Here is a 27,088-nt window from a genome sequence, read left to right on the forward strand (position 1 = left end):
AGGAAGATATGAAATGAAAGGTCAGGGGGAAGCAGGATAGCGGCAGAGAGCAAGCTTGTTATCCGATTCAGGGGTAGAGAGGGCTTGGCTGAGCAAAGCTCAAGGGAGCAAGGTCAGTCCTCCAGTAAAAGGAAGAAAATGAAAGTCAGAAAGTTCTGCTGTAGCTGTAAAAAGCACATTATTTGATGCGTGTCAAATTTAGACCAGGTCAAAAATACCAATTTAAAATCTGTCCTATGCAAATATTCACTGATCCTGCTGTCTGATGAAACTAATGATTTTGTACAATTATCAAAAACAAACTTTCACATTAGACATCGTCTACTTTCAAGTAGAAATGTAAGGATGAACATACATTTAAATTTAAATGTATTAAATGTAAGGATGAACAAAATAGAAACTTTGTCTGATACAGTTACAATTATTATTTTCATTAAATTTTTCATAGAATTGTGAGACATTTTTTACTATTTTAAATATATTTAAAATTAAAAGAACTAATCTTAGTTTTTAGAATTTATGTTATAAGTGAATTGGGGTATCAGCATTATGTACAGTATGAAAAATGGATAATCATTTCAAGATGTGTTAAAGATCGCATTTAACAGTGTTGTTAATTTGTTAGCGCTTTTAAAGATGAACTAAGTATGTTTTTCATCTTAATTTAAAAATTTAAAAATAAAAAAATAATATATATATAAATATACATATACATATACATATATATATAATATTAAATATTCAATGCTAACAGATAGATCAACTATAAAACTATCTTATATCAGCCAATAACCAATAGGCTATAGCACTGATATATCGTTCCTCTTGAATTGATAACCATAGTGACATTTGTGACTCTCAAATCATCCTTTAACCTATGATGCATATCACAATATACCAATCCAATCTGTAAAGCTGCTTTAAAACGATGTGTATTGTGACAAGAGCTACACAAGAAAACAAATACATAACAAAGATGGTGACTTATATGACACCAGAAAGTCTTATCACACTTTAATCAAATCCAAACAGACGGGAACAGCTTTGATGGGACAATAACAAATGGACCTAAAACATTTAGATGACACACAGCTCATATTTTCATCTCTGTGAGTGCTGAAAATGTAAGAAAGTCATGAAAAGCGTGATTGTCACTCTCGTTTATAACTCAACTGTGTGTCAGAGTAACCATAAACAGGACTCTGCACTCTAAAACAGGACTGACAACTGTATTCTGTGTGAATGCAGCCATTAATGTAAAAGGAACAAGAAAAAAGGAACAAAAATGACAAAGAAACTAGAGAAACATCACCAATGTGTTTGGCATATTGTAATTTACTCTTGTCATGTAGAAAGGGGGACTTTGGTTCACAAAGCTGGTAAAATCCCCTTCATTCACACTCATTCTGTGGTGATTGCCATCCGTCTGTTTCTTCATAAACAAAAAGATTGGCAGTCTGTGCCAACCATGGGACACCTGGCACCCTGCGAGAAGCACCCATCAGTGCTGGCGGATTGGGAGAGAAAGCGGCCTGCATTACATTATGGTCTAAAATCCGACTCATTCTCGATAATTAATAATTAGCAGAGATGGCACCTCCGCCCTGAGAGCAAGACTTCGAGCCAACAGGGTGCAGGAGATTGCGAAAGACTTAAAAGAGCTCCCTTTGACACCCAGGGTGGTGTGGTCAGCCTGTTCGGACCACTGTGACAGATCAAACAGAGAAGGAGGTGGGGAAAAAGTCATTTTTCCGTCCGCTTTCTTCTTGCAGTTGCGCTTTCTATTTATCATAGCGGAACACGGCATGCATCTCTGCTTGATTCTCTGCAGCGTGTGATAATTTTAATTAAGTCTGGACCCCAAAACTGAAGTCAGTTGGCCTTTCTTCTCCTGACGAGTCACGCTGTGAATGATTTAGTCTTCGTTTGGGTGCCCTTAACGTTGACACTTCAAACAGACATGTGCCATGCAGTTTGCTAGCTTTTTTTCTATGCTAGATGTGTTTACTGCTCTACAATTCATTTTATTTTTGACCGTTTTCCAATTTCAATGACACCAAAGAAATGGTGGTTGAAATGAGATCAAAAAGAGTCACAAGCCAAAGTCAAACTTAACCACTAGACCTCAATTCCGACATTAAATTAGCAATTGGGCCCCCAGACACCCTGAAAAGCATGTTTTGATGGTACTCGCATGTTTTGATGGTACTCGCAATATGTGGTCACTCAGAGGAAGTGCCAGAAGGCCAGACCTTCAGGACAATTTGAAAACACTCTGGGGTCTCTGAGCGGTCTCGACAGCATTTCGTCAGAAACGCAGATTGAACATCTGCGCGTGTGGCTGCTGTTTGGACGCCGGGGAAGCAGTGTGTTGTCATTAAGGCGGGTGACGGGGGCACCGGGCCCAGACCCCTTCCTCGCCAGCCCCCGGCCCACCCTCCCACCAGCTGTTTGGAAGGATGGATGACAACCACCTGCTGTGGAGGGAAATTAGAGCGCTTGTACTCGTCTACTTTTTAATCATCTGAAACATTCACTCCCTCATTGTGAAGTTCGGCTCCCGAGGCAACGGCACCAGCAGGCCAGTCGACTCCTCATCGACGTCGGGATAAAACTGACAAGCTGCCTTTTCAAAAGAGTCCCTGTGACATTTCAAACCGTCACATCCCCCCACGGCGCTGATAAAGACTGTCGGGAGGACCTGAAATACACAGCAAAACTTATTCGCAGACAGTGAAAACAATTACAAAATCTATCTCTCCTTTAATCCATTTCAAGGTGACATTTAATGCCAAGTTATTCTTGTTGGAAACCTTCAGGGGACGATAAATCAGTCAGCAAAATATAATTCATTTTAATGGATTGCAAGTGTTTTTATTTTCATAAGTCAAATCTAAAAAGGATCACTGCCTGGGAAGGAAGCCAGCATAAGGGAGGAGGGCAGCGGGTGCTCGGGCTCCGTGCTGGAGCGGCTTGCCTAAGGAAGTATCATTTCCTGAAGTCTAGTATATATATATCTGTCATTGCAAATGTGTTTGTCATTAAAATACGGAAGGGTTGGCCCAAACTCGTTCTGGCGCATGTGGTACATCTATCCAATTAGAACCTGACAAAAAGCTTTATTTATGATTCAGAGGTGTAAAGATTTACTCATTGTAGAAAGTAAATTTGCTTGTTTAACTAAATATACAATATGCTCATTACTTTAATGCACAAAAGCTCTAAATATCTCCATTCTTTCATTCCTGTTCATCGCGTCTCGGACGCATCTTCATGCATTTGGTGAGGGACTACTTAACCTTGGCCTCTCGCTACACTACTCCACGGGATCCATCTCGAGCGACAATAAACCCACAACCCCCACGGTGCAAATTCAACCTTACTGTGCTCTCCAATGACGTATTATGCCTGACCCGGGCCCATGGAGTGGGGCGGCATGAGAGTTTGTTAAAAAACAAAAACAAAGAAAGCAGCCAGGTAATGCATTGGCATTTGAGTTAATTAGCACTGCAGCCTGGAGAGTCCTTCAAGGCTTCCTTGCTTGCTCGCTTCAAACAGCGCAAACAGTCATGAAGAGCTCGCTTACGCGCACACATGCGCGTGCAATGTGTGCCAGCATGTGCCGAATATATTTATCAATCCAATCTGCTTCATCCATTTATCCTTCTCGCCTCCCCCGCCTCTATCTCTGCATCTACAGAGGCAACACAGCAGAACCCCACAGTTGTTGACACTCATCTGAGAGGACATGCCCTTTAAGAAAGGCTGAGTCTCTGAGCAAATTCGGTCTAATTATATGCGGATGAGGCCTTTTCTTCCATCTTATGTGTCTCTTTTCCTATCTCTCCCTCACACCACTTGGAACCGGTCCACTAGAGCCCCTACGCAGCTCTAGCGTACGTTATACAGCCATTCTTCGCAGTGTAAGCCTGATAATTGTATATGATGCCCAATACCTTTGAGGCTTCATTAAAGCTTTGCATCAAGCTGCGGGGAGAAAAAAAAACAAGCTGTACCTTCTAGTGAGCATAAGGTGGAAGGAGAGAGGGGGACCGAAAGAAGGCCATTTAAAGCTTTCAAAGCATTCTGAGTGGGAGAGGTAGTTATCCCAATGGGACATTGTTTTATGTGCCTTTTTTTATGTTACTCGTGCACGACGTGTAACAGCGTGTTAGCGTTCAGATGGCCCTGCGCCAAATAAGCACCCATGCTGTCAGCCCAATCAGATTTTGGAGGGACGCTGAGGAGAGACAACTCTAGTTATAATTTCTCTCTCATCGCCGCGTCTTTCTCTCGAGCTCACACTGACTGTTTTCATGCTGAGCATTTAAATGTTCTCGTTTCTTCGCATCCGCCTCTTTGAGCTGATGAGAAAACTACGAGCGTATCAATCTTCTCCGCCAAAGGAGAATTTAAAAAAAATAATCACCAAAAAGCTCCTCTCAAAGTTCACAACGGACCACGGTCTGAATTACGCTGCGATAATCCTGTTTTCCAACTGTCACGTTTGAGAGTGAAAGGAAGCTGTCACTCAAAACCTGCTTTTGCTTCTATGCTCCTGGACAGCTTTGTGGAATATCAGCCCGGTGCAGACTTCCTGTGAGCTCACAGCGCAACGGGACACAGAGGTGCCTCTCTCACTAAGAGCCGGCCTGGCAGGTGGAGGCTTATTTGAGGCCACATCTTGGAAGCTTGAAGATCACAGAAGCCCCCCTGAGTCAAAAGTTATTACCACTCCAAGGCTATCTCCACAGGTGAACGGGTGGTGCCAGTAGGGGGATTGGAAATGTCATGGTCTCTATAGAAATGGGTCCCTTTTTTCCCGGTTAAATCCTAATAGAGCACGGAGCTGATTTAATTGGTGCACTCTATGCCTAGGGAGTGGTGGAAAAGATCGCAATCGGCCGGTGCGGCTTCAGGCACAGTGGGAGCGGCCAAAGCTGATCTGATAGTGCCACTCAATGCAGAAAGTTGAGCTGAAGCCAAAGCAGATCTTTTGACCCAAAAAAACAAACGCCTTCAAATTGTGGACAATCTCAGAGAAGCATTTTACCTCTTCATTCGGCTTCTGTCTTTCTCTTCAACCTAAAATAGCCTGCGGTTTGAGGCTTGCTATCTCTCAGAGATTTCTCATGTTAGAAGGGCCTGAAAATCCTCCTCAATCACGGTCTATCTTCTTAAAAAACGACTGGTCCTTTTAAACAAATGTGACCAGCCCCGGAGGCCTATCCATCCCAGTGACTCAGTTCAATGGCAATCAAGGCAATCTATGCTTAAAAAGTGACCCTGTTTGAAGATTTACTTGGATAACACAAGCACAGGTGGAAAACAGGTTGAAAGCAATCAAAAAAAAGAGGAAGAACTAAGGCAATACATGAGGGGGCAAAAACATTGTATGCATATGTGCAAGTTTATACGGATGACTGACTTACTAAATTCCAAAATGTTCTTATAATTAAAGATTATAATCAAAACTAAAAGGACAATGTTAATGGTATACCGCTATTTGCAAACCTCAAGCTTAAATGCATCTTAACCAAAGACTAACCCAAACACTAATTAAATATAACTTAAATATGTTATCCCCAATGTAAAGCTTCATCATATCTCAAATTCGCACTTAAAAGTTAACAAACCAGCTGTTACGGATTATCTAAATACATAAAGCACATTAAAACACATTTTTATTTTCAGAGTCGAAGATAAAGTATGATGCAACGTTGCGTCGCCACAGCTCTGACGACATCTACAAGACCTTGATTCCAGCTTTCGTGCCCTCTAAATCATCTTAGAGCACAGGGACTTTGACGAGGAAAAAGCAATTAACAGAGAGTGATTAGAGTGATTAAGTTAGCCAAATGTGGTCAAGCTCTTTCCATTGGACGACGTGATTTAAAGACGTCCAGGTAAATAATGCTATAAAAGACAAAAACTAGCCTTCTGATGGGTATAAGGTAAAAGCACAGGGACCTTCTGGTGCATACAAGGCAGCTAAACTAAGGCCAATCCATCACCGCAAGTTTATAAATGATGTACTCTGGGGAGGTCCTGAACAACAAGATGTACTGCTGAACTACAGACTTAAGGAGACGATAAAGAAAAGAGTGGAATCAAAATGGAAATCATTGCCAAGAAGCAGTTTAACTTCCAATTCTCCAGTGGGCGTTTTAAAATCATCCCCCCTTGACTCCTGGAAACACAGCCAATACTTAGAGCAAACAAAGGTCAGGGAGAGTGTTAAATCATTTGTCTCATTTTTCTTTCAAACAGTCCTGCTAAGCTAGATCTCGCCGCCTGCGCTTTAGAGCCCGTAACCGTGAGCGAGTCGCTGGGTTGAAAGCTTCTGAGCCGCTCCGACAACTGAGGGGAAATCTTCTGGGTACCCGGAGTTTTATTTTTCCTTCAGCAAAATGTTTTAAAGATCATTTACACACCAACTGCTACAAGACAGGTCCCTAGCGCATTCTGCCATGAAAGAAGAAATATTACGCTTTCATTACAAATACGTACCACGGCATTCATGCACAATTAGAACACCCAAAACGTTGGGGATGTTGAGAAAGAAGACGAGGACTATGGGGGCAAAGTTTGACTGGTTAGCAGGCAGATGCTGTAAATACATTCATCTGCTGAAAAAAATGCTTCCAAATCAACATTAAGGAAAATTAGTGCCACTTAACAATAGGAATAAGGAATCAATCATCAATTTATTAATAAAAAAAGTACTACATATTTAATATACACATTTTATATAATCTTAAAATACACAATTATTTTATATTAAATATAATATATATAAAAAATATAGACAATTTAAGAATAAATGAAGAATAAAATATTTTCAATTGTTCTTAATTTGTTACTTATTTTTAAAATTACACCAAATCCTTCATAATAAAAGTGAATGTATTCTGGAAAAATAAATAAGTTTACAGGCAACAGAAACTTTCTTAATATTATAATAGATGTTTTTCCAGTAATTTGACTTTTGGAGACTAAAAGTTTTACATTATCTGCTGACTGATGTCACAGCTCAGGGAAGTCGCTACTTGCATGTCAGCTGAGCAATCACCATTAAGATGATTGGAAAGAGCTCTCTCTAAATATTATAAACTTCCTTGGAGAGGGAGAACCCACTTCGGACATTTTGGATGTGTGTCCAGCCAAGATAAACAATGGAGGGAAAAAAAGGAATTAAAGAAGGATAGAGATCAATCTCAAGGCGCGTCAGAGCATACAGAGGCGGAAAGAGAGTGAGGTCTGGGCCGGCGACCTCAGCCCTGCCCAAAATCAATTGTGTTTTCAATCTTCACAAGAAGATTTGGTTTCACTGGTTAACACAAGCTCTGTGAAAGCCATTTTGAGACCTTGTTAAAGACTCGGTAGCGAAACAAATACAGGTGTGGGCTCGGATTGCTGAGGATGAGTGGAGGGAGGGAGACAGGAAGACGAGAGCAGAGGAAGGGAGGAGTCTAGAGAGAGCGCATCATCTTAAAACTAATCCCAACCAGTTCAAAAGCTGCTTTTTCCCCTTACCTTCCTTTTTCATCCCTCACTAGCTTCTCATTTGTTTTCTCCCTTCACTCCAGAGGGCACTGGAGAGCGGGGAGCCCATGATTGACTATTTCAGCTGCCCTTAAGAATTTCTACCTTTTGTTAGTGACTTCCCACTTGTGCAAGGCCACTGATGTGTGGAGAACATTTAAGGGCTACGGGCTCCATAGAAGTCCGTGGGGATTTACTGCTAACCCTCAGAGTGAATAGAGGACACTTCCCTGGCTACTCGTATGGAGGAAGGCAGTCCTTTTGATAAGAAATAACACATCTCTGCCCAGACAATGAAGTTCCTGCTAAGACATTAAAAGAAAATAAACCATGAAATGCTCACGAAGCTGAAGCTGCACACTCTGAAAAAACTCCAAACTAAATTTAGGAAGTGGAAATTCACAGAACACAACCGTTACATATAGCATAAGCAACGGTGTGATGTTAAATCTTATCCCTGTTTTTAAACAGTCCAGAGGCTTTTGCTAATCTTTATTATTTGCTTATGCACAGCAACTTTAACCAATCCAATTTAGCTACAATATATAGTGATTTAACCATTGAGATTGTCTTAAAGCAGCTTCACAAAGTGCCAGGCATAAAATGTTCAAGCTGAAGGACAATGGTGAGAAAAATACACCCCAAGAATCGTGAAGGAACTAACATTGGAAGGAAGACGGTGCATCTTTAAGGCAACTTTGGATGGCCGCCATTACTCTCACTACTGATACGCTGTCATGTTCCCACAGTCTCACAGTGTACACAAGGAAAATGTGTCTGAAATAAACTCTTCACACCAAATCCACAAACACCTCTCGTTAAACAAGCTTATCAAATCAGACTTTAAGGATTCAGTGATGCAGTGAGGCTTGCAAATAGAGCAGTGCACTGTTTTTATTACCCGAGCCTGAGGTAAATCGAATGCCGTTATTAAATGTTAGCGGTTCACCAGGTATGCTAAATTAACTAACAGTGAGTGCTCGGGATGCAGTCATTACAGGCAGCCCACTGTCCTCAGTGAATATTGAAGCTGAGAGAAAGAGAAAACTCTGATATTTCATTACGGCAACATGATAATACACAATTCTTAGTTCAAGTTTTCACTTTTAAAGACAACATGAAACCAAAATTGACCTTATTCACTTTCTAAATAAATGTCCCTAGTCACCTTCAGATAAAAATTCTCTGCTTGTGAAACAAAATGTCCTTTCTGCTGATGTAATCCAAGGCCATGTGGACTTATTTTCCTACTCACTATGAAATACTATGAAATGTGTCAGTAGATGAATAAATTGCAATTGCCATTTCAAGTTGTCTCTAAAACATCTAAAATTTATTTCAAAATGTATAATTACAGTTCTGAATATTGATTGGTAATACTGTTCTGGATGTGCCTAGTACACAATATAGTAGCTACAACACAAAACACCTGTTGTAACTAGTGTGTTCATCACTGCACAGCACACAGAGACCGAGTATTAACTTGTCTAATGATCACTGTAACTTATAGTAGAGCATGTGATTTACTTAATAAAATATAAATTAATAAAATATTTTTACCAATTATATAATTACATAAAATATAGTATAATATATAACATAATATCATTATAATAATTAATAAATATTTCATTCAATTTTAGAATTCTTAAATAATAAATAAATAATTATATGTTAATAACACAATATATAAATGATATAATTAATATCAGTATAATATTTTTTTACCTATAAACATATAATATATACATATGTTTTATAGAAAATATTATTTATTTTAATAATATAAATAATAGAATAATATAAAAAGATCTAAATATTTATGTATTTCTTTTTTAATAGTACATTATGCGTGCTTTCAATGATGAACTGCATATCTGGGACTGCAGGAGGTTAAAATTTTGCCCCTGAAATGGTAGAAGTTGGCTCTCACCCAGGCCGATATGGGAACCAGGACAGAGGAGGCATAAAGGCCTGATTGTGGCAGAGCACTGGCTTGGAAACAACTCTCAGGCCTAATGAAACTAAATCCTGGCCACAACAGCACAGTGAACACTAAAGTGAGAGAGAGAGAGAGAGAGAGAGAGAGAGAGAGAGAGAGAGAGTTGGGAGTAAGGGAGGTTGGTAATGAAGTAAATAGGAGTTGTTTCAACTTAGCAGAATAAGTGTACTTTGTTTGGAGATCTACTCCAAGCCGATTACAATAAACCTATGACTAAGCATAAGCCATCCTATGTAATTAGGGCACATGAAGGTTTATGAAGGGAGCGAGGCGGTCTTTTACATTCACATCATGACGAATGTGCAAAATATCAGTGAGATTTTAAATCAAACCATGCCAAGTCTGTTGTCTTAACACAAAATGTTTTGGAGGAAACAACTGAAATTATTTAGGCATGCCTTCCTCTGAAAGTAAAAAAAAGGCAACATGCCGCATTAGCACGAAATGACTGTATGCTAATGAAAAGTGGATCTAACTCAAAGAGCCTTTGTGGAAAGGCTTTTAAAATCTTAATTCTGCAGTGTTGTGCAATAAATGCCCCTTAGTGCCCCTTAAATGTGTGTGTGCACGAGTGTGTAAGCTGTCATAGCACAGAAAAAGTGCTCAGGAAGAACACAGCTTCTAAGGAGACAGATCCTGTGACCCTGCTGCCCCATGCCACCTGCTCTCCTCCCAGGATCCTCATTCTCTCACTACCTACTGCTCGCCAGGAGACACTGTTAATTGGCCTGCACACACGCCCCTATGCACACACACACAAACCTCCGGGTATCAGCTCAACTGACACCACAGTGTGGCAAAACCTCCAGGTGGGCGGACTTGCAGAGTCATCAAGAGTTTGCAGCAAATGAGCATCCAACCTTCTAGCAAGTCACTTTGAAGGCTTATTTCGCCTTTACTCACAAGTGTGTATCCAACGGATGGTCAATTTGTAATTTTCTTGTCTTCGGAGACAGACACTTAATTAGACACTGCATTTGATTCGCAACTTATAAACAACGAGACACTGAGCGCTGAGGTCTTTAGCGTTATTGGATCACGCTGCCCATTCAAAATAACGATCTACAGCTTTACGTAAGGATGCAGACAAGTATGCCTCAATAAACCGGGCTGTGGTAAGACTAATATAGTCTTGTGACCTAAGAAGCTACAAATCCTCCGTCGTTCCTTTAATCACAATGATTTAGCGGTTGTCTACTGCCAGCGCTGGCGCTGCTGAAAACACCCCCAGGGCAAGACATACAGCACAGGGCAAGTAAAACATCTGCATAATTGAGCCCTTCAATCAAGTCAAGTGTGTGTTAGGTCCACTCAGACACAGCTGATTACAAACAAATGGAGCTAGGTATTTATACAGAGCCTGAAATAGAAAGAAACAGTGAACTTACTCAAAGTCATATACAGCAAATAGAAAAAGTTCACCTGGGCCACACAAAGATATGGGTTATCTATCAATCATCTGCATGAGTAAGGTAGATATCAGGCTTGGAAAAACATGTCAAGGTAGGACTGGGTAAAAACATTTATTTTTCAATTGCTTATTTGAATAATCTTGATACTGATTCATAAAAGCCCAACATAATTTTTTACCCTATGCCTATTCTCAGTTTATACATTAAAATGACAAATGACTCTTATGAGCCAATTATTTTTAGTTATTCAAAACAAACAGCACTGTAGCTTGATTTCCAAAACAAATGACTATTATGATTTGTTTATTTTAAGTGAATCAAAACTACACTGCATGAACATTGTAGCTTGATTTCCTTAACAAATGACTCTTATGATTAAGTTCTTTAAGTGATTCAAACACATACAGCACAAAAATTATAGATTGATTCCTAAAACAAAACACTTTTAATGGGTTCTTTTAAATTCAAAAAGACAAGTTGCCAGTTTGAATCAGTTTGAAACACTTCCCTGTATACACATCATAAGAAGAGGGAGGTTTTATTTCCATATGTAATGAATATGTTAGCAAAATGGACATTATAACTGAATCAAATCAAATTGATTCAAAAATGGAATTGAACCAAATAGATTTGAAAGCTTGTGAATCAGAATCAAATTGGGCAATCTGTATCACTACTCAACCCTAGGCAGGTCCAAGCACACCTTTTGGTTGAATAAATGTTCAGACCAGCTCAGCAATGTTCAATGCAGAGTTTTCAGGTAAGTCAACCTACTGGTGGCTTGCTACTCTAGTTGTCCGTGCACATTAATCTGAGTTAGGAAAAGTATTTTAACATTAAAATGATTATACATGTATATATGCAGCTTTAAGCAAAAGGTGTTGGCTACTTCAGCCAGTGGCGACAGAGACCAGGCGAATACTGGTCTTTCATCTCCAAATGGCCACATCTCAAACAGCCTGTTTGAAAGTCTTCACATGAAAGAGTTCGTTGAGGGACAGCGTTTCTCATCATACGCAAACATCTCTCCATGAAATTAGCCAAAGGGAAAAAGAAAAATGAGATCTTACCTTGCCAAACTGTTCAAAATACTGCTTCACATCTTCAACTACTGTGTTAGCTGATAATCCGCCTACAAATATTTTCTTTGTTCTTGTGACCATCTGGAAGAGAAGAGAAGAAGACACGAGATTAGGCCCATGTGAAAGCACTTCAGAGGACTTCAAACGCACAGGAGACAAAGAGGAAGCTGGAAAAGAGGGAATTGGGAGATGACCGGTTGTGGGTTTTGTGTCCCACAGGGAGATTGAAGAGGAGGTACTGTGTGATTTGTTGAGTTGTGAGAGTGTGCTTGGGGAACGGGTAACACCTAGCTTGCAATGCCCGACGCTGCTTGCTATACCTGTCCTTTCTCTCTCAGCATTTCAGACTTGACACTTTTTGGTTTCACACTAACAGAAACACCTGAGCTGTGAATGGTGTTTTTCTTGTGTTGCGAAGACCCAATACACAATACCCCAGTCCATTTAAGAAAACTGGAACAGGAAAGTTTCAGAGGAAAACCACGTAGAGCGAGCTGCTCAAATAGACCTTCAAAGACACTCTAATTGAGTTACAAACAAAAGGTGTCAGAAAGTTGGAAGTCTCTGAGCAAGGCGGGATCTCAAACCGGTGAGAACAGACAGTAGTAGAGGTCGCATTCGTGCAACAAGGCCCATTTTTCAAAACACAATTAACTCTCCCTGCTGGAGAGATATATGGAGCTCCGAGACCCGACTTCTCTTCATGCAGCAACGTTAATTGTGCTGAGAGCTGGTGCGCTGAGATCAAATAGCCCACCTATCATATAGGGCAATGATAACGGCTAACAAGAGAGCTCCTCAGGCAATGTTAAGCCCTTTTTGAAGTTAACAAAGAGAAGAAACTTGTCAAATTCCCGCTTATGTTAGACTCGTGTGGATTTATATTAAATGTGTGCTTATTGTCAGAGCTGTGATGCAGCAGATAATCTCAATGCTTTATGGTGCTCATGTGGAAGACACATATTCAAATTTGACCTACATTGTGCACACAAAAAAACAGTGTAACTGTTTTTTAGCTCACCCAAGTTAGTGTTTGGAAGATGTGATTCTGATCTGGAAGACAATTATTGTGAAGATGGTTGGGAACTATTGTAACTATGTAAATCGCGAATGCCTTTTAAATTCCAATTCAATCATTGAATTTGAAAAAAAAAAAAGTGCAGAATTCCAATTTGAATTTCAAATTCAAACTGAAATTCAAATAAATGTTTATAATCTACAATAAAATTAAAAGCAATAAGCATCTATTTTATCTAGAAATTGAAAACTTATCAAGACGTTAATGTGTTAATGTGACAGTTGAATGGCTGGATGGCTGGATGGATGGATGGATGGACGGATGGATGGATGGATGGATGCATACAGATAGATATACAGAGAGATATACAGAGAGAGATGGATGGATCTTCAACCAGTATCACCTTGCTTTATAGATCAATGAACTCATTCCTACTCTTTCTCCCCATAATTTCCTGTCCCATCCTATGGTCTCGGTCTATAAAAATGGCCAAAAAAGGGGCACTTATTGACAATGAGAGAAAATAAGCTTCATTTGAGCATTCTAGCAAACCCCTGGTGTTTCCCAGAGCGGAGTAGACGACGAAAGAATTAAGAAACCCTGAGCATTTATTTCGACTTCATTCACATCCATCATACACAATCTTGGCAACAGGCACACTCAGCCCTCATCTCAGCTGGCTGTTTCCCAAACCTTCTCCAAAACACTTTCGCTCTCATCTGCACCCCACCATGGTTAATCTGTCTGTCTTTTCCCCTGTCGTTTTGTGCAGGCCCGAGCCGCCCAACGTGTCAGTGGAGAGTTAAGTTTTTAGTGGCATCTTTATGTCCTCTGACAGCACCAGCTCCTGGCTGATGGGATTCCTCAGGCCCTGGAACAACGCAATTACTCTGTCCATTTCTCTCCATGGTGACAAGAGAAAACAGCAGGCCTTTGCTCTGTCCGTGCTAGCTCTCTCGCACACCTCTCTCAAGATGCGACGAGCAGATATGCCTCACGAACACGATGTGCTGCTGACGCCGCTAACTCGGCTAACCCATTAGCATTCAAAGTGCCAGCTTGGATGCAATAATGACTAAGACGATGACAGGAAACATGATTCTTTTGCAAAATAGAGTGGTTTTGTGACCCTGAAGGCCTGAAATAAATAATCATTAAAAACACACAACAAGCTACCAAACGCACAATTTGATTAGCCTCCACTTAGATAAGAAAAGCAGATAGCTTGTCAGACAACCCTTTATTACGGGACTTATCCTTCCTGAGCATCTCCGGTTTGTCCTTGTTTCTCTCTGCCATTTTTGACATGCCAGCTTTCCAAAAACACAGTTCTGTTTTTAAGACATCCGTGGGAATAATGTGCGAGTCATGAGGGAGAGGTACCAAGGTACCTTAATGTTTGGTGACTAAGAGGTGTCGGGTACAATAGCTATAGCTCGCCCTGAATCATCCTGAGTCGCGTGTTCCAGCGAGAGGAACGATCCCCTAACTTTGATTGCTGCTGAGGGATTTGCAGTTTTAACTTTCACACCTCCTTCTTCAGCCTCTCATTATCCGTACAAATTTGAAATCACTCGTTGTCAGGCATTGTGGGGGAGCCTTTAACATAGTTGAAATGGGAAAAGATGTTTCAAACAAATTAGAAGGGTGAAAAAAAAACATAATGAGGTGTAAGTATATTCTAAGGGAAAAGAGAAATCCGTGGACCTTGCGAAGGGACAGGGAAACGTCTGGCGAAGTGATGACATATCGGGGAAACTTGCTATCGCAAGACCTTAAAAATTCAGCCGTGAAAATCTATGAATATGAAAGAGCACGTCTCGCAGGAGAGCTGAGATATAAGAAAGTAGCGGCGCTAGGTGTGATAGAGTATAAGCAGTGTGTTTAGAGATACTGCGCGTATAAATTTATGCAGAGCAGCCGAGTTTGTTGCTCTTAGTCGTCTGCTGATGTTGCGGTTTCAGCCACTGTCATCTTCCACCAGCATTGCTTGATGCGACTCGGCATGCCTAGAGAACATTTCTTGCCTTCCTCTAGCGAGGGGGAATGTCAGCTGCCAGAATGTTTCTAGATGCAAGTCGTGCTGCAGGTTTCTACCAGTGCTCAAACAAGTGCAGGCGATAAGAGGTGATGACTACAAGAGCCTCCTTTAGATGTGTGCAGGCTAATGCCTTATAGCGCTCACAGTATGATCAGAAATGTCATACTGAATAATAAAATACGGACCATTAATAGGCCTGTCTAATGGGTAATGAATAGAGAAATTTTATTTCCCTTGATCTTTTGACATATAAAAACATTGTACTATAAAAACACCCTGTACGTTTCAGAACTCAAAACTTCCTTGTTAGTCCAAAAAACTGCTTTTATTGAAATCCAGCTCATAAAACGACTTGTTTCGGATTTTGTCACATTATTATGTTATAGTGCTACGAAAGACTGCCTCTGCAGAAGAAGACCAACACCTACTTCTACATCATTGCCTCTTTAGCCCCGCCCACCGATTCAAACATGTCATGTAGTAGTAAATGCAAGACAGACGCAAACACAGGATTACTCAATAAAACGATACAGATGCCTCTGAGGATTAAAGGATGTTAAAGAGCCAAGTTGTGGAAAAACACAGTCTTTGCTAGGCTGGGTATTGACACAAATTTCATGATTCAATCCCATTTGGATTCACAAGCTTACAATTCGATATAAATTATTTGTATATATATCAGGTACAGTAATCTAATCTCAGTACAGTAATCAGGTCTCAACTAATGCTGTAAACCATACATAGGAGTCAGTTGGTACTACATTACTATAATATTGAAGGTTAAAATGGTCTGATTGTATACAAACACTTAAATTACACTCAAGGAAGCTTAAATGATGGCTGTCAACGTGACGGATTTATTCAAACATGCATTAGCCTATATACTGAAGAACATTCAGTATATAGGCTGGATGTGGTGGGGGTGGTGGTGGCGCACCACCACCACCACATCCAACGGGGGTGGTGGTGGCGCAATGGATAAGACACATGCCTTTGGTGTGAGAGACCCGGGTTCGAATCCACTGTGAGACACCAATGTGTCCCTGAGCAAGACACTTAACCCCTAGTTGCTCCAGAGGCGTGCGACCTCTGACATATATAGCAATTGTAAGTCGCTTTGTATAAAAGCGTCAGCTAAATGAATAAATGTAAATGTAAATGTAAACATTAAAAAAATGATTATTAATATGTAAAATGTGCATATATTTATGTTCGATCTGTCACAGCACATTTAACATTTTTTAACACATTTAACAATAATTTGTTATACATTTTTTATATTAAAATGGACAGAATTTGAAAAAGCACAAAGCTTATTGTTATTTATTGGATGGGAAGCGTGCATTTTTAAGTTCCAGTCAGATCACGTCAGTAAGACACTGTTCATGTTCACTTCATTTTACTGCGAGTTCGATTTTAAACAAGACACAGTTGCAGGCTTTTCAGAGAGACCGAAAATAACAGATGATGCAGTGCCAAATATATTGGATCCGACAGTATGTTGCAACACACAAGTGTGAGTACCAGTGTTTTTACTATGTGTCACTATTGCTTTGTCTGATACAGATCGCTTGATATTTATGAACTATTTATACTATATAGCGCCACAGTCAAACTGAATAGGTGTGATTGGCTGTTCTTTCCTTTGCTTCTGTGCTTATGGGGTTAAAGCGGGAGATTCCCAGATGTGGAAGAAAGCCCGTAGAGAATGCAGCTTTTAGATATTATTTTGATCCAAGCCATTCGCTGTAATCCTGAATAAAATCCTCAGTGAGCGACATTTTCTGTTTTGTCATCAGTAAGACATTACACTTTTCATTTTATTTAAAACAAAACACTGCAAATGACAATGTATAAGTTTTTCACTTTATCGAAAAGGATGAACTATGAATAGCCTATAACAACAACAGTGTGACAAACAATGGCACATTCATTTATAACGCTGTGAATCATCCTGTCAATTATAACTGTGATAACTCCAAGTCCTTAAACTTTATCTGCCACAACCAAGACTTATAAAGCATAAGTAATACGCATAAATGTTTTACATTTTTGGCAAATGTTTTAACTATGTAATGAGATATTTTTCAACATCGGAAGTTTTCAAAACAATTCCACACATGTAATGACAGGGATGCTGAAAATTATTTTAATATGCAAAACTGTTACCCAATCATAGCAGTGGGCGTTTACATCTAAGTCTTTCTGTGCGTTCACACCGCCGCCGGCGAGAGCGTCAAAGTGGCTGGAAGTCATTCATTTTCAATTAGAGCCGACGGCGAGCTCCGGCGAGGGCGGCACGGCACGTCTTGGGCGGTGAAAGCGGCGAGGAGAGTTGAAGTCAGGTCAACTTTATGGTAATAAGCTATGATGCGGTTCGGCGGCAACCAATCAGAACGTAGAAGTCCTCCGCCTGAGAGGATTCCAGAGAACGCAATCCTGTAAACATTGGTCCACTTCGATCTATGTCAGAGCATCAGAGCGTCCTCAAATCTTTCTCCAGCGTCGTTGGCAGGGCGGCGAGAGCGAATTTTGCCGCTCTCGCCGGCGGCGGTGTGAACGTACAGTTAGGCTAATTGCGGTACGCCTATAAAAACTGAGTGTTTGAAAAAGGGGGTCAAAAATGAAAAGGAAAATATCTCATGACCCCTTTAACACAAATCAATTACAAATCAATTATGGCAAAATTTTATTTTATTGATTATTTTACATATTTAATTTAATACAAAATTTACAGCCGAATAAATCAAATAATGCTTACTGAATATGTAATAATAACATGGGAACTTCAACAAATATTTTTTAGGTTAAAATTACCACAGTAATAAGTCATTTTCAAGGACAACGAGGCAGAATTTGATGACACTTAAAAGACCAAGACTATCAGGAAGGCTTCAATTTGGATTTGAAATCAGAAAGATACAATTTTATGTGCTGCACAAAGAGTGGAATTGGGAGGCAAAGTAGAATTTTTCTAATGCTTTATAATATATAAGGAAGATGTTTTTCTTCCAGAAGAAGAGTCTCTCGCTCTCTGCTGAAGATGAGAGGGAGAATGCAGGAGGTAGTAGTGACAGCAAAGTTCACCATTTATCTGCGGCGAAATAAAATGGATCGAGACGTATCCTGCAGCCTAAATTGGAGGAATGTGATAGGAGTGACAATTTAATATTGCATCTACTCTCCTTTGGGCACAAATGGATCTAATTAAGATCTTTCATTAGATGCGGCGCAACCAAACCCTCCCTGAAAACATGGATCCTTATCAGAGCGCAGGACAATCGCAGGGATACAGACATACCAAATCAAGTTATATTCCGACAGGAGGGGGACGAGCGGGAGAGCGCTGTTTGACAGATGACTTGATGGGACGTGGAGTTCAACAAAGAACAGAGACAGAGGAACGGGGGATAAATGATCAAGCTCCTCTCAAAACACCTGACGCGTTTCCTGCGGAGAGTTCCCCTTCCCAGCATTATCTTCTCTCAAACCGAGCGGCCTGCTTTTTTATTTGTTTACTCTAGGTCTCTGATGAACTGTGTAGTGGCCTCTTGCTGTTGATTGCGGTTGACTAACATTGGTCCTCACTCACAACAAGCCTATAAGCCTCAGCCAAACGATGCTCTTGTGTTATGACGAGGAGTCTTTTTTAATCAGTCCTCTTTGCCTAGCTGGATGTCCCCTGATTAGAGTGAGATAATGAGACCCCCCTCCTCATCCTCCTCCTCCTCCTTCTCCTTCCCAGGCATCTTCATCATCTCAAATCACATATTCATCACTGATTGCCGTCTCTTTGTCCCATCCGCCGAATCACACACTCTAGGCGAACCAGCTCGCAGGATGCGAAACCGGTCAAAAACAGTGACAACTAGGCGGGTCGCGTTAAATGTGAGGCGTCGACACTTCCTTGACTGACAGAATCCAGTGCACTTCTATTCTGCTGCATCTAAATTTAGGCCGCCAAGCTCCAATTTGTACACAATTTTGCAGTGTGGAATTTTAATGTCAACATTCAAATGTACTGGGCCAAACAGCTCCTGCCTCCGCGCCTGTAACCCTGATTGACAGGCGAGGCAGCGGCTTGACCAAGAGCTGAGAATAACTGATTAGTAACGTCGGCAAAAACTGTGGATGCAAAGCCCCCCCTTCCCTGCCCCAAAACCCATCAGACAAGATTTATTTGATGCAATTTTCAAACACTCTTATGTGCATCAAGGGTATATATATATATATAAGAGATTTATCTACTGTATATCTTTATATAATCGCTCAAAAAAAATTGGCCAATAACAAGAAGCCGTTCATTATTTTTATGTTATAGCCAGTTAACTGATAAACCACAGATATTAAAATGTTACAATTTTGCCAAAAAAAATAATAATTTGTGATAAATAAAACTCTAAAAACAAACATCAGTCGTTTTAAATGCTACAAGTGAATTTTGACATATATTTTTCATTGTGTACATTAGGCTATGTTGTGAAATTCATCTTTAAATTTGCTAAAGACTACAAATAACAATGTAATTAAATTATTAGTATTTTTTTTTAAATAACAGTGAGTGTTAGATGATGACAAAGGTAATATAAATGGGGAAATGAGTATGCACTTTTAAATATCAGATATCAACCAGTAAATGAAATAAGAGTTTAAAATTGTATAATTTGCATCCCTACAAATCGTGTTGCATGTTGAAAAATGCTACTAGACATCAGGCTTAACATTTTTGCCTGGTGGTTGATAAAATAGGCAAAAAAGTAAATGCATTCAGAAAATTACATCACAACTGCAGTGATCATAGTACAAACTGTACATAACCTTCAAAAATAAGTGTTATTTCCATTGTATTCTAGTTTAATAAAAATAAAAAATACCATTTAAAAACTTTGACAAATACACTTAACTATAGAGTCAAGCACAAGAGACAAAAGAACATAAGATATTTTTGAATAATGAAATCACATGATTATAAGTATAAAAAAAAGAAAGTGCAGGTCTCTGGACAGGGACGAAGTGAAGTTTGTCTCCAGGGTAAAACTGGTCCAATCCAATCTCTAGTGTATATTTATAGAGCCCTAATTGATAACCACAATGCCATTACACTGAGTAGATGAGTGGGGTAAAGATGCTTACTGCAAATGGCAGGTGACAGCCCAAAGCGGGGTTCCTTCAAGCTTACAGCAAGCAGTCTCCACACTGACAGCAGGTTGGCTGCCAAAGACCCAACCAAGAGGCCTTTTGCTGACCCCCGAGGGCACGTAAATGAGTCTCTGGCTCTCTGAATGGAAGATCCCTCCCAAGCCACTTAGTGGAGCCCAAGGCAGTTCAAGCACAAGCATCAGACAAGGGATGAATGGGATTAAGAGGAGCAGGTTAGTGACTCGTCATTCTGTTTGGGGCAATTTAGGATTTGCAGACCACTAATCACTAATATTTATGTTAGCCTAATCAATATACCACTGTCATTATAAAAGCACATGAAGCACACTCTGAAAACCTGAAGACTAAGGGGACTGTAACATTTATTTAAAAAAAATAAAAAAAGACAGTTCAAGCCAATCCAAACCTCAAGGTTGTAAAGGTTGTGCTGACTCTGAAAGTCTTTGACTATCTACGAAGGTGGCATGAAAATGCCTTGGTGAAATCCTCCTATTCTGAACTGCTGAGCTGACACACTAAAGAGCTCTTTATTTTTGAATTCCATAAAACTGTGGGGGAAAGGGGAAAACTACTGCCCCTTATGATTGCTTTAAGCATTCAGTAAATTCAATATTTATTTTAGCATCCAAATTGGTCATTCACAGGGTCTTTCATGAATCATCACAGCAATTTTGGAGCACTTGAGTGTGTCAAATGAGGTACTGTAGCTTTAAGAGTGACCAGTAGGAGCACTCTAAATCCTCAGCCACTGATGTCACAATGCTACAAAATACCCAGGTCATCTGACTGCAGCCTTGCCAAAGCTGGCTCATGTGAAACGTGGAAACGCTGGTGACCAGGTCAGAAGCACATAACGGTCTCATGACACACAATTAATATGAATCAATATCTATACTACTACCCTTCTAATGGAGATCAAGACATGTGAAAGCATGCTACACCACTGGGAATACCCAACAACTAATCCCAGAAAAAAAATCAAAGGTCATTCAGGGTCACTCACCAATGTGCCCATATTGAAAAAATAATTCAAAGGTGCTTATCTGTGCAAAAAAAAAAAAAAAAAAAAAAAAAAAAAAAATATATCTTATAATGTTCCAAAGATGCACTTATTTGACAATAACATTATGAAATACACACTATATACAAGCTACATTTTAAATTACTTTTCTAGTGTAATATATTTAATTTTCAGCATCATTACTCCAGTCTTCAGTGTCACATGATCCTTCAGAAACCATTATATCATGCTGATTTGCTGTCAAATAAATATTTCTTGAAAACCGAAAATATTTTTGTGAAAACAGTGATTTTTATTATTATTTTTTGGTTATCTTTGATGAAGAGAAAATTCAAAAGGAACAAATACTTGAAAAAGAAAACGTTTGCTTATATTATAAATGTCTTTACTGTCACTTTTGAGCAATTGAATGCATCCTCGCTGAATAAAAGTATTAGCCTAATTTAAAAGTTGATTTTTTATTTTTTTATCTGACATCAACTATTTGAACGGAAGTGTATACTGAAATGATATTTCTAAAAAGCCTCTTTTTTTTCAGCAGGCCAGTATATAAATCTTGAGCTTGAGTTCCATCTTTCACACAACGATGGCAAAATAAACTGTTTTTGGTGCTATACTCCGCAGTGTGCCTTTGTAATTCCAAACTACACTAACACCAATATTCCTCAATGACAAACTGTAGCAATACTCCCTCCATGGCTTTATCTTAATGATCTGATGTGCTTTACACTCAAACCCAGAGTCGATAGATTATTGTACAGTTATGAAGATAGATCGTGGCCGCTCATAGCTCCTTATAGGACCCAGGAGATGGCTAGGCTGATACACCTCCTGGTCTCCGTTCAAACGAACTCGCGCTGAATATCAATGAGCTTTCAGCCTTGATAAACAGTCTGCAGAATGGAAAAATATTTTCACATTAAGGATGGAGGGGTGAAAGAAGAAATGAGAGAAAAAAATTGAGTGCTTGCCCCTCAAAGCGATTCTGAAAAATTAATATGCTAATTATGTGCTTGCTTGGGGCAAAATCTTCGAAACTTTAGCAGGGGAGTTATAAGCACTTAACAAATTACTTACACCATTACGCTGGAAGCTGTATACATTTTTAAAGCGACTGTACGTTTTTCTTTCCTTTCAGTTTTCACAATAGATCTGGATTTTTTTTTCCCCAGACATTTTCTCCCAAACTGCCATTTAGGAGTATAAAACGATATCAGACTTTCATGTCCTTTTCTGAAATATTAAGTATAGCGCAAGCTGAGGAATTTATCAGCACGCCACATCGTTTGGAGGCAGGCCTTTAGCAATCCTTTCTACTTCTGAAATGTCTGAACTCGTAGTGAAATAATCTCCACAAGGCAAGGCAGAGCTTCACATCAGTTTAATCTGTTCAGGAGAAAGAGAAGAGTTAACAGAGGCCATCACCATCCATCCTGCGGGCCTTAAGTGAACTTTCAATTTACAGAAGCCACTTCCCACTTCGATGTGCTTTCTGGCATTGCTGAATGTGATTGTGTTTGCATTTGCTTTGCGCGTGTGTTAGTGCTGCACGATAAATCATATCGTAATCGCGATGTCAAGCCTATGCGATTATATGACGCAAAATGCTGCGATTTTATGAAATAAATAAATGTGTGTGTGGACATGACAACCCCATTCTCTTTGAGAGCTGTTTGCCCATTTTCTACACCGCTAATAAAAAGACCAGTCAGTTTCAGTTTAGGCAGTGGCGCGTGTGGAGCGTATGCTCACGTCGTGACTTTCTCCGGTGTGCAGCGCGGAGAACAGGTGAAGATGGACGCCAAGCAGACGAACAATAAACAAGTGACCAGAAAAAAATTCTACCTCTGTTATATGGCGATATTTTGGCTATAAGATAACCGACACTGAGCAGAGAGAGCAGGGCTGCCAATTTTCACTCATTCAGCGTGAGACTCACGCATACTGACACTTTTCACACGCCACATCCATTTTCTAACGCAGAGAAAAATCGCAAAGCAAAGAGAACAGTGACACTGACAGACTAGACAGAGCAGGTTACTTTTGATATGAAACAAATCATCAGCTCTCAGATTCTGTACATTTTATTACGAAATTCAAACAATAGCGTTTTGGCGCTTGTAAATGTGACGTGACAGATTGTGGTCGTGAACCGAACATCTCTTACTCTTTACTAGTTAATAGTAAATAAACACGAATGAACAATAGGTGTGTTGAAAGATACAGTACAACTTACCGAAATGTTTATGCCTCATACACAATGCCGATCAATCAGTGTTTTTCAACCGCGGAAAGAGGTCAATAAAACAGCTGGAGAACAATAGGCTATGTCACATAACGTTACATTTACCTCAGGAAAGCCATTTGATAGCACGTTAGTTGGCTAGACAAATTATATGTAGAGAGAGTAGTATTTTGCTAAGTATGTGCATTATATTAAATATTTATTATATTTTTACTTGTATCATTAAAATATTGTAACATTGTTATTATAGCCTATAGTAAAAACCAAATTATATTTAATTTGAGTTGTTATTTTTAACCTTTAATAATAATACCAGCTGACAGGGCTCTCTCTGTATGTTTACAGCATTAGGTGAGATATTTTTTTTCTTGAGAAAAATGTACATGCATCTACTGTACCTACTACCTAAAATTTATCCAAATGAATCGATACTGAATCAAGATTGGAATCTAATCACAAGATCAAGCAATAATAAAAACAGTAGCCTACCAGTCATTGTGCCATGTAAACATTATAACATATCGTCACTAAACTAAAATTGTGGCCAAAACTGGTACTGCAATCACTTTCAAATTACTGTAGAGCGGTGTATCCCCTCCCCCTCCCCCCTGACTCGAGGTTGCCAGTTAGGCTGCAGGATCCAGCAGGAACGTAGGCTGCTACAAGGAGCTTCCAATGGCAAGTGACGAGTCCTACACATACGTATTTCGGATTCATAATGAGGTCTTTTAGGTTTCGTAACGTTAGACATTTTTTTGTAGCTGCAGCTGTGGTAACTAGAGCAGAGCTGGCAACCCAGATGCCGAAACACTACTGACTTCGTGATTGGTAGATAGGTGGAGGGTGGCGCTTCAGGCCAAAACACAACATGACAACATCAACATCAGTTGAGGGCTGCAACTTCACTTTTTAAATGACAATATCCTGGCCGGACTACTGTTGTCAGTGATATAAGTATTTGAAATGAACATGATTTCTTAATGTCTAGTGACATATCAGGGCCATTTTATGATTAATTGAAATACATTTCTTACATACGGTTCCTTTAACAAAATTCTGTTTAGTTACCAAATGTTTTGAATATCACAATGCACACACTGCTTAAATGTCCCTGTTTGTCTGGACAGAATGTTCAAAATATCTTATTTTCATGAGCATACAAATTTTCTTATTTATTGTTCTATTTATTTTATACTATTGTACTATTGAGACAATAACAAGTTTGCAGTAATGCAAAGATGTCAATTTAATTTTGTAAAAAAATATTATTTTAATTTGAAAACACTGAGTTGAGAAATACACATTTCAGCATTATCACTAATCTGTGTGTATTTTCCTTGAGAACTAAGCAAGTTGACTCATGAAACCATTTGTTTATTATATTGCAATACTGACCTCAATAATCGCAATATGCCATTTTCCCCAAATCGTGCAGCCCATAGCGTGTGTGTTCAGGCATCGTGTCAAAGTTGTCTGCGCGAATGCAGACCAAACAACCACGGGACTATCTGATGTCAAGATCGACTTCAGTGTTTTCCAGCACTTTGATGTGGGAAATCCTATTTATGACCTTTACTATCCAGATCACACATGATTTTTGTTTAGAACAACTCAAAGTGACAGTACACTGAAAAATAAAAAGTCTGTCTTTATTTACTCACCCTTATTTACGTATCCTTGCAAACCTGCGTGACTTTTTTTTTTTTTATTGCTTACATGGAGAACTATAAATGCAAGTCATTCACAGAAAATTTCCCTCCACCACAGTTCTCAAATATGGTGTGCAAAGATGTACAAAGTCAGGATATGTATATGTATATATGTGTGCACGTGTGTGTGAGCGCGTGCGTGTATATCCACAAATTCTGTGCGAGTAAATGTGTATGAAAATATCAATACTCTGTTTTCTTTTTAATGTGCTCAAACACAGAGGCTGCAGCTATTATCACGAGCACATACACCATAGATAAAATTGGTTTGAAAGAAAACAATCTTGTTCCCCAATAAACTAGTGAATTGCACATAAAGTGTCTGTTTGGCTGGCTCTGGGTAATTAGGGCCCAGCTGGTCAGCGGAAGTCGTGGACTGACGCAAAAAACAAACAAAAAAAAAGTGGTGAAAAGGCCAGACAACAGACATCAAGCCCTGTTCTTCCTCTCCCACTAACGTCTCTTGAATGACATGCTGAACACAGCCTCAGAGTCGAATCGTGGCCCAAATAACAACCTCCGGAGCTCCATCTGAGGCATGGAACATAAGCCAGCTCTGACTAGCAACAGATATACTAAATAGAAATGTTTTACTCCTTATTCCAAGATGTCATCTTCTTACGAGAAGATCAAATGGGGATCTGACATGAGGGTATTCATATGCATCATCATGAGACACAACCAATGAGCGCTTGCTCGTGGACGCCTCTAAGCTGTGTTTCCGCTCTACAAACATCACGGCAATCTTCCAAAAGCACTCAAATTCCAGAGCTCCAACAACTACAGTTCTGACACCCTCGGAGCTGTCAGGAAAATCTGATGGCAGACTCAAGTCAAGATGTCTCTGCAGCCCTTTAGTGGGAGGGCATGTCATACTCACCACCACCTCCATGAAGTGCCAGCATACATACTAGCAAAAACACTGCCAATCTCAATAGAGTGAATAACAGCTGTTGTTAATATTAATCATACAATATTGACACGAAAAGGAGAAACGTCACACTAATATTAATGTATTTCTTTGTGTTTGTTTGTTTACATGAATAATTGACATTATGAATTACTTGCCAAAAGATGTTTTTTAATTATATTTATACAAATATACTATAATTCACTTTTTAAATACAGGATTATGCACAACAGAATGAACTTCAAAATTAAAGACATTTCACTACTACAAACTATTGGAAATTGCACAAGTTAAAACACCATTTTCTGTATTAATTCTTTTTATTTATATATATATATATATATATATATAAAATAAAAATATTAAAATTAAAAATTAAATTACAATTTTTACAAAAAAAATGTTTTTGTACTCGTACTGGAGATATATTCCTTCTATAATTACAGCATCTCAAAAAATTAAGCTGTGCTTAGTGGACATTTTGTTGTAACAACAATAGATTTTCCTGTGGAGACCTCAAGCGGTCAAAATGACCAAAACCAACATCCCTAACTGTCTACAACCCTAGATGAAATATTGAACAATTATACTCCACTTAAGTCAATAAACAAGAAGCAATCACTAAGCTTCAAAAATATCAGTATGCACTACAAAAAAACAAATCCATTCCATAAAACAAAACTAGTTTTCTATTGGCCTCAGCTGTGTAGCAGGTCAGAGGTATACAGACTATCATCCTAGCATCCAGAATCACTGTGCCTTAAGGCAGTGGCACAGCAGCGGATGCAGCATGAGATTGATTGCTCCGGATGAAAGTAAAAGGGATAAGGTCCAGTCAGAGCGGGCGAGATGGCTCCAGGAGAGGGCACTTTCACTTTAATAGGACGATTGATTGATTGATAGTGTCGGGCTCTCCTCTGCCACCTCCTTCAGTGACTTTTCC

At 39.4% G+C, this 27,088-nt stretch overlaps 1 protein-coding gene across 12 annotated transcripts in view; it reads right to left on the minus strand.

Annotated features, from left to right (window-relative positions):
* msi2b (musashi RNA-binding protein 2b) overlaps positions 1-27,088 on the minus strand; it is a 262,677-nt gene that overhangs the window by 180,780 nt on the left and 54,809 nt on the right. For all 12 annotated transcript variants that reach the window (XR_014208650.1, XR_014208651.1, XR_014208652.1 and 9 more), the window contains exon 6: positions 12,030-12,122. Coding sequence is in view for 6 of the 12 variants with exons in the window: in XM_082179739.1 (XP_082035865.1) it covers positions 12,030-12,122 (93 nt within the window). In the remaining 6 variants the exon portion in view is untranslated. The remainder of the gene's footprint in view (positions 1-12,029; positions 12,123-27,088) is intronic.

This window comes from Leuciscus leuciscus (genome assembly GCF_965113295.1).
Source record: "Leuciscus leuciscus genome assembly, chromosome: 9".
In the NCBI taxonomy this organism is placed as follows: domain Eukaryota; kingdom Metazoa; phylum Chordata; class Actinopteri; order Cypriniformes; family Leuciscidae; genus Leuciscus; species Leuciscus leuciscus.